The sequence below is a fragment of the Papio anubis genome, chromosome 16 (genome assembly GCF_008728515.1).
Source record: "Papio anubis isolate 15944 chromosome 16, Panubis1.0, whole genome shotgun sequence".
NCBI lineage: Eukaryota > Metazoa > Chordata > Mammalia > Primates > Cercopithecidae > Papio > Papio anubis.
The window spans coordinates 18,624,387-18,637,541 of NC_044991.1; the positions used below are offsets into that span (position 1 = coordinate 18,624,387).

A 13,155-nucleotide genomic window follows, 5' to 3' on the forward strand; every position below is an offset into this window, starting at 1 on the left:
CCTTGCAAATAGCAGGCACTCAACAAATAGTAAAAACTATTATTATTATCTTATTCTTCTCCTCCTTCTCCTTCCCTTTTGTCCTCTTCTTCACAATAATGAAGTTATTAATAAAAACACTAGGCAAGATGATTTTATAAAGGAATGGTCTAGATAGGAAGAAACGCTACCCGGTATTTCCACCTCTCCTCCTGCTGAGTTTCACTTCAAGTCCTGAAAAGATCGGAGATGTCCTTGCAAGCTCTTCTTACTTGTGCTCTTGATAGAATGAGAAAGATGACTGTGATTCCCTCTCTCACTTACCTGCAACTTAAACTGACCTCCACAAGGCAATGCTTTCACTCACACATTTCTCCCTCTGAAATGCCTTTCAACTGTCCCCCTTTTCCATATCCCACCGACTATTATGGACTCAGCTCAGGTTCTCCCTTCCCCAGGAGCCTTTCCCAACCACGCATGCCACACTCATCACTCCCTTATCTGAGCCCCTGGGTGATCTTACAGTCCCCACAGCAGAGTTTGGAATGGTTTCACATCACTGTGAGCTCATCCAGGACTGGGACAAGCCCCAGGGCAGTAGTTATAGGATACACAAAAATGTGAGCCCCAACATAGTCTCAGTGCCATGGGATTCATCCCTACACAAGGCAACAAAATATTTTCTTTAGCATCTTGCATTTGATCCACATAAATAACTGGAAAAGTCAGCAAGTGCCTTTCTAAGGAAAAATCAATCAAGGTAACAGTGCTACTTTCTATGGCTCAGAGTAAAGATCCTCTGGCACAGTCAGATCTCCTTTGGGTGCCAGGTATCTTGTCAATTGAAAGTGGCCCACCATGTTTGCTTTCCTTCCTTCATTCCAATCTTGAAAATGAGACCTATGAGGTAGCAGCCCATATCCCTCCTGCACTCACTGGCAAACTTTCCCTTGGCTGACATCCCAGGGACTTGGTCCACCTGCCCTAAGGAGGTTGACCTGCCTTAGCCCCATAGAAGAACAAGCAAGGGTCCTGTTGATCCTCTGTCCAGAGCATTTGCTCCATGGATAATCATGATAATGAGCACACCTGACCCAGGTGTTGATACTTTAATGCTTTCAGGACCCTATTGCATCTATTAGCCCATCTGACAACAAGAAATGTGCACAGCACTTGGTGTTTTAGGCTCTACAGAGTATATTCACAAGCACAATTGAGCCTTCACAATGGTTCTGCAAAATGTTGCATCAAGGGGTCGAGGAATCAGAGGCATGTGGGCCTCAAAGACAGCCAGTGTGGAGAGCTGCAGTGTGAGGGGCTGAGGAAGACAGTGTGTAGCAGTATAAAGAGCTTTGGACAAGGGCTCAGTGGCTGCAGATTCCAGTCCTGTCTCTGCCACTGTCTGGACAGTTTGGATTTAGGTAGGATGAGCCTCAACCCAAATGACAGCCTGAGGGGTAAATTAAGTGTCTCTTATGTCCCAACTCCAGTGGGGCATTGTTCAATGATCTCCAATTTAAAGTTAAATTGCCACTGGAGGATCTAGAAAAACTGGCAGATAGGCAGGACTAAATTGTAGCTCCCACTCAGATGGACAGAGCATCATGCAGAGACTCACATCATGAACTTTTGCTCCAAGAACTACTGCAGGAATATACCAGGAAAGCGCAAGAGGATCCACAGACCCTCTGAAGGTAGCAGATTATTCCTGCAGGACCCGGGAGACAGCCCAAATACTGTGAGAGCCCAAACTGTGAACGTGGGATAGGGGGATCATCGCCCCAAAACACAGACCCTCACTGGGGAACCTGAAGGTCCAGATCACTGGAGAAGTATTTCAACAGATAGCATGATGAATGGAATAATACCTCACATCTCAATACTAATGTTAAAGATACGGAATTGCAGAATGGATAAGAATTTATCAAGCAAGTATCTGCTGCCTTCAAGAAACTTATCTAACACATAAGGATTCACATAAACTTAAGGCAAAAGGGTGGAAAAAGACAACTTTTGTTGTCTTTGTTAAAGAAACTTTAAAGCAACAGCAGTTAAAAGACAAACAGAGGAACATTATATAACGATAAAAGGCCTTGTCCAACAGGAAAATGTCACAATCCTAAATATATGTCCACCTAACACTGGACCTCCCAAATGTATAAAACAATTACTACTAGGCCTAAGAAATAAGATAGAAAGCAACACAATAATAGTAGAGGACTTCAATACTCCACTGACAGCACGAGACAGGTCATCAAGACAGAACGTCAACAAAGAAACAATAGATTTAAACTATACCCTGGAACAAATGGACTTAACAGATATTTACAGAACATTCTAGCCATCGACCACAGAATATACATTCTATTCATCAGTGCATGGAACATTTTCCAAGATAGACCATATGATAGGCCATAAAACAAGTCTAAACAAATTTAAGAAAACTGAAATTATATCAAGTACTCTCTCAGACCACAGTGGAATAAAACTGGAAATCAACTTCAAAGGGAACCTTCAAAACCATGCAAATACATGGAAATTAAATAACCTGCTCCTGAATGATCACTGGGTCAACAATGAAATCAAGATGGAAATTTTAGAATTTTTTTAACTGAATGGTAATAGTGATACAACCTATCAAACCCTCTGGGATACAGCAAAGGTGGTGCTAAGAGGAAAGTTCATAGCCCTAAATGCCTACATCAAAAAGTCTAAAAGAGTCTACAATAGACAATCTAAGGTCACACCTCAAGGAACTAGAGGAATAAGAACAAACCAAACCCAAGCCCAGCAGAAGAAAGGAAATAACCAAGATTAGGGCAGAACTAAAAGAAAGTGAAACAAACAAACAAAAAAATACAAAAGATAAATGAAACAAAAAGTTGGTTCTTTGAAAAGATAAGTAAAATTGATAGACCAATAGCAAGATTAACCAAGAAAAGAAGAGAGAAAATCCAAATAAGCGCAATTAGAAATGAAACAGAAGATATTACAACTGACACCACAGAAATACAAAACATAATTCAAGGCTACTATGAATACCTTTATGTGCATAAACCAGAAAACCTAGAGGAGGTGGATAAATTCCTGGAGAGATACAACCCTCCTAGCTTAAATCAGGAAGAATTAGATACCCTGAACAGACCATTAGCAAGCAGCAAAGTTGAAATGGTAATTTAAAAATTACCAACAAAAAGTCCAGAACCAGACAGATTCACTGCTGAATTCTACTAGACATTCAAAGAAAAATTGGTACCAATCCTATTGACAACATTCCACAAGATAGAGAAAGAGGGAATCCTCCCTAAATCATTCTATGAAGCCAGTATCATCCTAATACCAAAACCAGGAAAGGACATAACAAAAAAAGACAACTACAGACCAATATTCCTGATGAACATAGATGCAAAAATCCTTAACAAAATACTAGCTAACTGAATCTCACAACATATCAAAAAGATAATCCACCATGATCAAGTGTGTGTCATACCAGGGATGCAGGGATGGTTTAACATACGCAAGTCAATAAATGTGATACATCACATAAACAGAAGTAAAAACAAAAATCACATAATCGTCTCAACACACAGAAAAAGCATTTGACAAAATCCAGCATCCCTTTATGATTAAAATCCTCAGCAAAATCAGCATACAGGCGACATACCTCAATGTAATAAAAGCCAACTATGACAGACCCACAGCCAACATAATACCAAAAAGGGAAAAGTTGAAAACATTCCCTCTGAGAACTGGAACAAGACAAGGATGCCCACTCTTACCCACTTGTATTCAACATAGTACTGGAAGTCCTAGCCAGAGCAATCAGACAAAAGAAAGAAATGAACAGTATCCAAATCAGTAAAGGGGAAGTCAAACTGTCAATGTTTGCTGATGAACAATCATATACTTAGAAAACCCTAAAGACTCCTCCAAAATGCTTGTAGAACTGATAAATGAATTCAGCAAAGTTTCAGGACACAAAATTAATGTACACAAATCAGTAGCTCTGCTATACGTCAACAGTGACCAAGCCGAGAATCAAATCAAGAACTCAACCCCTTTTACAATAGCTGCAAAAAAAAAAAAAAAGAAAGAAAGAAAAAGAAAAAAAGACTTACGAATATACCTAACCAAGGAGGTGAAAGACATCTACAAGGAAAACTACAAAACACTGCTGAAAGAAGTCACAGATGACACAAATAAATGGAAACACATCCCATGCTCATGGATGGGTAGAACCAATACTGTGAAAATGACCATACTGCCAAAAGCAGTCTACAAATTCAATGTAATTCACATCAAAATACCACCATCATTCTTCACAGAACTAGAAAAAACAATACATTCTTATGGGACCAAAAAAGAGCCCTCATAGCCAAAGCAAAACTAAGTAAAAAGAACAAATCTGGAGGCATCACATTACCTGACTTCAAACTATACTATAAGGCCAGAGCCACCAAAACAGCATGGTACTGATATAAAAATAGGCACAGAGACCAATGAAACAGAATAGAAAACCCAGAAATAAACCCAAATACTTAGAGCCAACTAATCTTTGACAAACCGAACAAAAATATAAAGTGGGGAAAGGACACCCTATTCAACAAATAGTGCTGGGATAATTGGTAAGCCACATGCAGGAGAATAAAACTGTATATTCATCTCTCACCTTATACAGAAATCAACTCGAGATAATTCAAGGACTTAAATCTAAGACCTGAAACTATAAAAATTCTAGAAGATAATGTCAGAAAAAAACCCTCCTAGGCATTGGTTTAGGCAAAGACTTCATGACCAAGAACCCAAAGACAAATGCAACAAAAACAAAGATAAATAGGTGGGACTTAACTAAAGAGCTTCTGCACAGCAAAAGGAACAGTCAGCAAAGTAAACAGACAACCCACAGAGTGGAAGAAAATCTTCACAATCTATACTTCCAACAGAGGACTAATATCTAGAATCTACAAAAGAATTCAAACAAATTAGCAAGGAAAAAATAATCACCTTACTCCTTCAAGAATGACTGTAATTTAAAAATCAAAAAATAATAGATGTTGGTGTGGATGTGGTGAAAAGACCACTTTTACACTGTTGGTGGGAATGTAAACTAATACAACCACTATGGAAAACAGTACGGACATTCCTTAAAGAACTGAAAGTAGAACTACCATTTGATCCAGCAATCCCACTACTGGGTATCTACCCAGAGGAAAAGAAGGTATTATAGACAAAAGATGCTTGCACATGCATGTTTATAGCAGCACAATTCACAATTGCAAAAATATGGAACCAGCCCAAATGCCCATCAATCAACAAGTGGATAAAGAAATTATGGTGTATATATACATATGATGGAATACTACTCAGCCATAAAAAGGAACGAATTAATGGCATTCGCAGCAACCTGGATGAAACTGAAGACTTATTCTAAGTGAGGCAACTCAGGAATGGAAAACCAAGCATCATATGTTCTCACTTATAAGTGGGAGCTAAGCTATGAGGTGCAAAGGCATAAGAATGATATAATGGACTTTGGGGACTCAGGAAAAGGGTGGGATGGGGGTGAGGGATAAAAGATTACAAATTGGGTTCAGTGTATAATGCTCGAGTAATGGGTGCACCAAAATCTCACAAATCACCACTGAAGAACTTATTACTCATGTAACCAAATACCAGCTGTTTCCCAAACGTGAATGGAAATAAAAAATTTAAAAAGAACAAAAGAATAAATAAAGTTAAATGCCACCAAACGGCAAATATAACCAGCCACAGAAATTATTCCCATTCTACCCAGGTATCTGCCAACCTTCCCTAGCTTGAGGTGTAACACAGATGGAACCTCTCCGATCATCAAGCTTTTGTGGCATGGGGGAAGCCACATTTACCTTCCGGCAATCATGAGCTCTTTCTCAGATGCTCCCTTGCGGACCTTGGTGTAGATGTCCATGGTGAAGAGGGTGCTGGCGCTGTTGAAGATGGAGGTCAGGGAGCTCATGAGGGAGGCCAACATGACTGACAGCATCAGGCCTCGCAGTCCTGGAAGAGAAAGAGTTTTGAGTGGCACATACAGCACTTTCAGCTCTTTCGTACTTGGAAAATATATGAGGACTCAAGGTTTGCTTGCCTTCTGAAACCATGCCATGTTATCCAATTTATCTCCCCAAAAAGACTAGAAGCTTTAAAAAGTGGTCTATGGCTTTAAATTTATTAGCCCATTATAAGCCCACAGCAGCCACAGAGAGCCGGAGACACAACATACTTGAGGTAAATACTTTGCAACTGGACGATGATGATGATGGTGGTGATGGTGAAGGTGATGGGGTGTGTGTGTGTGAGAGTGAGTGTATGTGTGTTTCCATCTGAGGGGATTTTTATAAGGTCTCTCATCCGAAATATTTATGATATAACAGAGATTTAAACTATGATTCAAAAGATCAGGCTCTCAAGAAAGTAAGACATCCACAGATTGGGAGAAAAGACGTGCAAATCATATATCTGATAAGAGTCTAGTATATAGAACATATAAAATTCAATAATAAAATGACAAATAACCCAATTTAAAATGCCAAAGGATCTGAATACACACTTCTCCAAAGCTATACAAATAGCCAATAATGACATGAAAATATGCTTAACATCAGGGGAATTCAAATCAAAGCCATAGTGGGTTAATACTTTGTACCCACTAGTATACCTATAATAATAAATTTTATAAAACAGAAATAACAAGTGTGAGTGGAGATGTGGAGAAATGGGGACCTTCATATATTGCTGGCAGGAATGTAAAATGGTACAGCCACGGCAGAAAATAGTCTGGGTCAGTCAGTTCTTCAAATGGTTAAGCATTCAGCTACCATATTACCCACCAATTCCATTCCTAGATGGAATTTCATTTCTCTCTACCCAAGAGAAATGAAAACATATGTCCACTTACAAACTCATACATTAATGTTTGTAATATTATTACTTATAATACCCAAAAAGGAAGAGCAACACAGATGTCCACCAAATGATAAGTGGATAAACAAAATACATGAACAGTTGACAAATGGGTAAACGTGATGGAATAGTATTCATCAATAAAAAGGAATGACATAAAAATACATGCTATGACACAGATGAACTTTGCCAACATTATGTTAAATAAAAGAAGCAAGTCACCAAAAAACACATATTATATTATTCTATTTATATGAAATATCCAGAATAGGCAAATCTAGGAATACAGAAAGTGTATTAGTAGTTGCCAAGGACTGGGAGGTTGGGGTGAAATAGGGAGAGACTGCTCATTTCATTAACAGGTATAGGATTTCTTTATGGCGTGACAAAAATTTTCTAAAATTTATTTCAGCAATGCTTGCACAACTCTGTGAATATACTTAAAAAGCCACTGAATTGTACATCTTAAATGAGGGAATTGTAGGGTAGGTGAATTTAAGCTCAATTAAGTGTTTTTGTTTTTGTTTTTGTTTTAAGACAAGGCTGTATTTCTAACTCTGATCCTAAGCAAGTTACATCAAGCTCTAGGCCTCATTTCTGACGTGTTAAACAGGGATACCTTCCCAAATCAGAATACGGAATTCTTGTTATTAAAGTTTTCCCAATTATGGCAAGCCTGATTGGCTATAATCTCTACTATTCTTCCCATACCAAGGAGTGCAAGGGGGGCACCTGCTGGGGCTAGAAGGCCAGGCCAAGCTGAGGACCCACTAACAAGAGTTTTACAGTCTCAGGAGTAAAAGTAACCTTAGGATCACCTAGACCTATCATCCATCTGATACATGAATCCCTTCCACAACACTTCCGCTGCCCAACTCTACAGCAACAGGAAATCTCCTACCCTACAGGGAACCTGCCCTCAGACAGTTCTGAGTAGGCTGAAATCTACCTCTCTGTAGCATCAAATGTAGTCCTCATGGTACCCAACAGAACAGGACTTACCCCTTATCCATTTTGCCATCTTTCACATATTCAAAGACAACTCATGTTCCCTTCAACTCTCTCTTCTCTATATTCATATCTAACTGCATTTAGGAGACTCACATGTTTAGAACTTCACTTACACCTCTGTTAAACTTCAGCTTGTTAGATCTGAGTCAGCATTCGTGCCTCTTGAGATCTTTTTGGAACATGATTCTGTCATTCCTCTAGGTTTTATATCTTTTAATAATTTATGGTCTCACTTACAGCCTTGCAAGATGAAGTATAAATGCTGCCTATTCTAATTATTTTGTCATTTGTTTGGAGGTTTTTTTAAATGGCTCTTTCTGAGTTTGTGTAGTGTAGATCACAAACTATCAGAGATACAGAAGTTATAAAGATCATCAAGTCCAATTATCTCATTTTTCAGTTGATAAAGGTCCATTTCAAGGAGTTAGTAGGAAGGGCTTTCAGCCCCAGCTCGGCCATTTGTTCAGGGTTACTTTGCATTGAAAATGGTAAGCTGGGATAGAACTTTCCACTCTGTATGACACTCTTATCAGACTCCATTCATTTATTTACTTAACAAATATTTGCTGAACATAATTTTACAGTGGTCCAGGCAAAAGATAATGGTCTACCAGACTAGGGTTACAGAAGAAAAAATAGAGAGATGTATATTAGGAGACAAAATAGACACAAGCTGATGTGGATTGGTGGGAGGATCACCTACTTGCTGAGTAGAGGAGGCTCAATCTGCAAATGGAATGAAAAGGAGCAGCCAGAGAGGATAGGGAAAATTTAAAAAGACGAACAGGGGAATACAGTATGATGGAATTCAAGAGAAAAGAACAGCTCAAGAAGGATGAGTGATCGATAATGCTGAATGCCACTGAGGGGTCCAATAAGGTGAGAAATGGAAAATATCTATTTAGTCTAGCACAGGGAGGTCATTAAAGAATACAGTAGGCTGGGTGTGGTGACTCACACCTGTAAATCCGAGCACTTTGGGAGGCCGAGGCAAGTAGATCACCTGAGGTCAGGAGTTTGAGACCAGCCTGGCCAACATGGTGAAACCCCTTCTCTACTAAAAATACAAAAAAATTAGCTGGGCGTGGTGGCAGGTGCCTGTAATCCCAGCTACTCCAGAGGCCAAGGCAGGAGAATTGCTTGAACCCGGGAGGCGGAAGTTGTAGTGAACCGAGATCACGCCATTGCACTCCAGCATGGGTGATAAGAGCAAGACTCCATCTCAAAAAAAAAAGGAATGCAGTATTTACTGAAGCCAGATTACAGCCACGAGGAAGGACTGGCAACGGCACAGGGAAGTACAGCATTTTGTTCTGCATGCCACACATCTTTCTGTTGTGCACAGTACACTCCCGCATAATGTTTAGAGCTCCAGACCTCACTAGGAGGGTCTGCCCACCTAAAGGAATAATATAAACACTCCACAGAGGCCAGTGCAATCCATGCCAGAGCTTTAGAAGAGTCACTATGACTCCTGCTAATTGTAACCTTAATGAATAAGCAGCCCAGCTCAGTAGACTAGTTAACTACTACTCCCATTTTTATATCATTGAAATGCAAGTGGTTTGCCCAAAGTCATGCATGAAGTTTGTAGTTTTTTAATTTTTTAAAAGACTCTCCCGAATTCCTCTATTCCAGCCTTGAGCAGCGTTAAGCAGGCCAAATGCCAGACACCACGTTCCTGCCTGGCCCTGGAAAACTCACGTCCCCTCTGTTGGCTTCCATTTCCCCCACTGTAAAATGAAGGGATTTGACTAGTCTCTAAGTTTCTTTTCAGTAATACAATTTTATAGGTTTATCTTAAATTTTTCTGAGTAATAACTTTGAAGTTTTGTGCTCCTGAAACCCTCTAACCTAACCCCCTAGCCAGATTTGTATCCCTTGAGCCAGAATTAGGAGATTTTTCTGAAACATGACTATAATCCCACAGGTCAACTACAAAACTCTAGCTATTTGGGAGTCACAGCTAAGTACTCACTCAATCTCCTAGGGAAACAGATTCTCTATGGTGACAAGCCGCCTTGAATCCCATCCATCTACTGCCTCAGACCCCCTCATCCTAGAGCTGAAATCTTGCCTCTTTCCCCATGTGTTTCCTTGGAAGAGCATAAAAGTCAATTCATTCTCCAGGTAAAACCCCTTGGACCTAGTTCAAGCCTTCATGTTAACATCTGTTGGAGGGCTTTTTAAAAATATTTTTTAATTGGCAAGTAAAAGTTGTATATATTGAGGGTGTACAATATGATGTCTTGAAATATCTGTACATTAGCTCAATTGAGCTAATCAGCATATATATGCATTACCTTACATATTTATCATTTTTTGTGGTGAGAACAGTTAAAATCTACTCTTGGCAATTTTCAAGTGTATAATACATTGTTATTAACTGTAGTCACTATGTTGTACAATAAATCTCTTGAACTTATTCCTCTTAACTGAAATTTTGTAACCATTGACCAACATCTTCCCAGATCCCCACCCTAACCCCTAGTAACCACCATTCTACTCTCTGCTTCTACAAATTTGACTTTTTAAGGCTCTACATATAAGTGAGAATATGTGGCATTTGTTTGAGTCTAAATTATTTCACTAAACATAATGTTCTCCAGGTTCATTTACGTTGTCATAAATGACATAATTTTCTTCTTTTTGAGGCTGAATAGTATCTCATTGTGTATATACTGTATGTTACATCTTTATCCATTCATCCATTCATTCATTGATAGGCACTTATGTTGATTCCCCATCTTGACTATTGTGAACAATGCTACAGTGAACACGGGAGAGCAGATATTCCTTCAAAACACTGATTTCATTTCCTTTGGCTATATGCCCAGTCATGGGATTGCTAGATCATATGGTAGTTCTATTTTTAATTTTTTGAGGGACTACCATCCAGTTTTCCATAAAGAGTGTGCTAATTTACATCCACTGTTGGAGAGCTTTGAAAGACCTTCTATATGAGTATGGAAAAGTCATGTTTTTCTCTAACAAGTGTTCAGATCATCTCCTTTCCAAGCCTGACTGATGGGCAAGTCCCAGAACTCATAGAACCCAACCAAGTCATATGTCTCCTTCCCACTGAGAAAGGACATGTCCAAAAACTGAGGACACCCACAATGGTGCTTTCCTTTGTAACCCCCCGACTAAGAAATGGCTTTGCCCAGAAGGTCCACAGAAATCTAGGTGGTGCCTAAATCCAACCAGCCTCCCAAGAAAGACTCTCACCATTGGGCATGAGCTCCACCACTAAGGTTGGATAGGCGATGTTGGTACAGCCAACCTTGGTACCGCAATATTTCTCACATTCTGAGGGGACGACACAGGCAATTTTGTCTGGGAAGAGATGAAGAGCCATGTCAGCAAGCAGACATTGGGGAAATATTTCCAAAATTCACCTTCTTAAAACAAGGTTTCAAACAGGATATTCCTTTCTAAGGCCCCGAAGTGGTTCCGTGGGAGTGCAGCTCTCCACAGAGCCCTTTGGTGCCTGCCCCGCCCTGCTGGCCCTGACACATTGATGAGCTCTGACTAAGGAAGAAAGACAATTTCTAGGAAAAGGAGGAAAGGAATCAAAGAACCGTTCAGGGTGGGAGGGAGGGAGCAAGAGACTGAGCAACAGTTGAGCAAATATTATTAGGGAGAAGTGACCTGGAGGCATGTCATAACTTTAGGAGATTTGAAACAAAAAAAAAAAGAGAAAACAGTTGTCAATGTAAGAGACCAGGAAAGACAATTCCAAAAGTTCCCTCAAGTTGCTCACTGTCTAGCACAGAAACAATAATGCTTGGATATGACCATAACATATTAGAGGGCCAGGCATGGTGGTTCATGCCTATCATCCCAGCACTTTGGAAGGCCAAGGCAGGAGAATCACTTGAGGCCAGGAGTTCGAGACCAGCCTGAGCAACATAACAAATTCCCATCAAGCAGCAAAAAAAAATTTGTCGATGCAGGCATGGTGGCATACCCAGCCTTAGGCCACCAGGAGGCTGAAGCAGGAATGTCACTGAGCCCAGGAATTACAGTTGGAGACTGCAGTGAGCTATGATCACACCACTGCACTCCAGCCTGGGTGACAGAGTGAAACCTGGCCTCAAAAAAAAAAAAGAAAAAAAAAAGGAAGCTGGAAGCTATAGAGCTTTAGAAGTGACTTGGAGACAGAAAAAGGGAGAGTGGCCTGTGGGTCCAGCAGAAGTTATTACCTGTGTACAGAATGCGGCTGATCATTCCTGGCATCACCATAATGAACATGGGCAGCAGCTTTAGGTACCCACACAGGGTGCAGCCGGCCTTCACGTGAGACATATTCTTGGCTGAGAGGCAGCGCTGCACAATGACCTGCCAGAAAAAGCCCAGTAAGGGAGGTATGCAGACCAGAGACCCTGTGACACCCTTGCACTTCCCAGCTTCGCCATCCTGGGTCCTTGACTTGGCACTCCTGTATCACTGGGGCATGGCAACTCACAAACCACCTGAGCTCTCCCCTCCCTATCCCAACCCTACAAACCACAGACAGACAGGAGTTCCTGTAGCGCCCTGGGGAAGACTCTGTCCGTCCCGCACATCCAGCTTGGGTACCTGATCTGTGCACCAGTACCACAAGGCAAGGATGGACATCCCAAAGATGAGCCCAGGCCATGGGAGGTCTCCCGTGAGGGGATCTCGGAAGATGTGGAATGAGTCGGCCCTCGGAGTGTAGCATTTTTCCTCAAAGGTGCTGTTGCCATCAGAAACCATGGCTGGAATGGCTTTCATGTACTTTTCCATGAAGGCATCATAGCCTCCCACTTCATGAAAAGCTGGAAAACATTGGTACAGAAATGAACATTCTGAAACCTTCAGCTCTTCATAGCAGCTTCTTTCCATAGATGCCTGAGAAACTGAGAGGACCCAACCCACGGACAGAGCCCTTACTGAGTGGCCTTGGGCAAGTCACCTTCCCATTCTGGGCCTCAGCTTTCTCATCCATAGAATGAGATTAGTAGCCCTGCCTAGCCCCCTCAGGGGCTATTATGGGGACCAAAGCAATAACTTGTAAAAGTGCTCCAACTGTAAACCTTTTTATAAAAGGGAAGGGACTTTCATTAATCAAAGAAAGACCTTGGTTTGGGACCACATACAAAGACTCTGTTTTTTTCCCTCACCCTCTGCTGTCAGTCATGGCCTTTGGAGCCTTGGACTCAGACATAGAGACACACAGACCTAGACACACACAGTGGCCTT

At 40.8% G+C, this 13,155-nt stretch overlaps 1 protein-coding gene across 2 annotated transcripts in view; it reads right to left on the minus strand.

The window, feature by feature from the left end:
* The window catches only part of SLC5A1 (solute carrier family 5 member 1), a 71,424-nt gene that overhangs the window by 12,783 nt on the left and 45,486 nt on the right, over positions 1-13,155 (minus strand). For both annotated transcript variants that reach the window (XM_009217141.3, NM_001168773.1), the window contains 4 exon segments: positions 12,511-12,731; positions 12,135-12,270; positions 11,158-11,265; positions 5,865-6,015 (listed from right to left, as the gene is read on the minus strand). In XM_009217141.3, coding sequence (XP_009215405.1) covers positions 5,865-6,015; positions 11,158-11,265; positions 12,135-12,270; positions 12,511-12,731 — 616 coding nt within the window.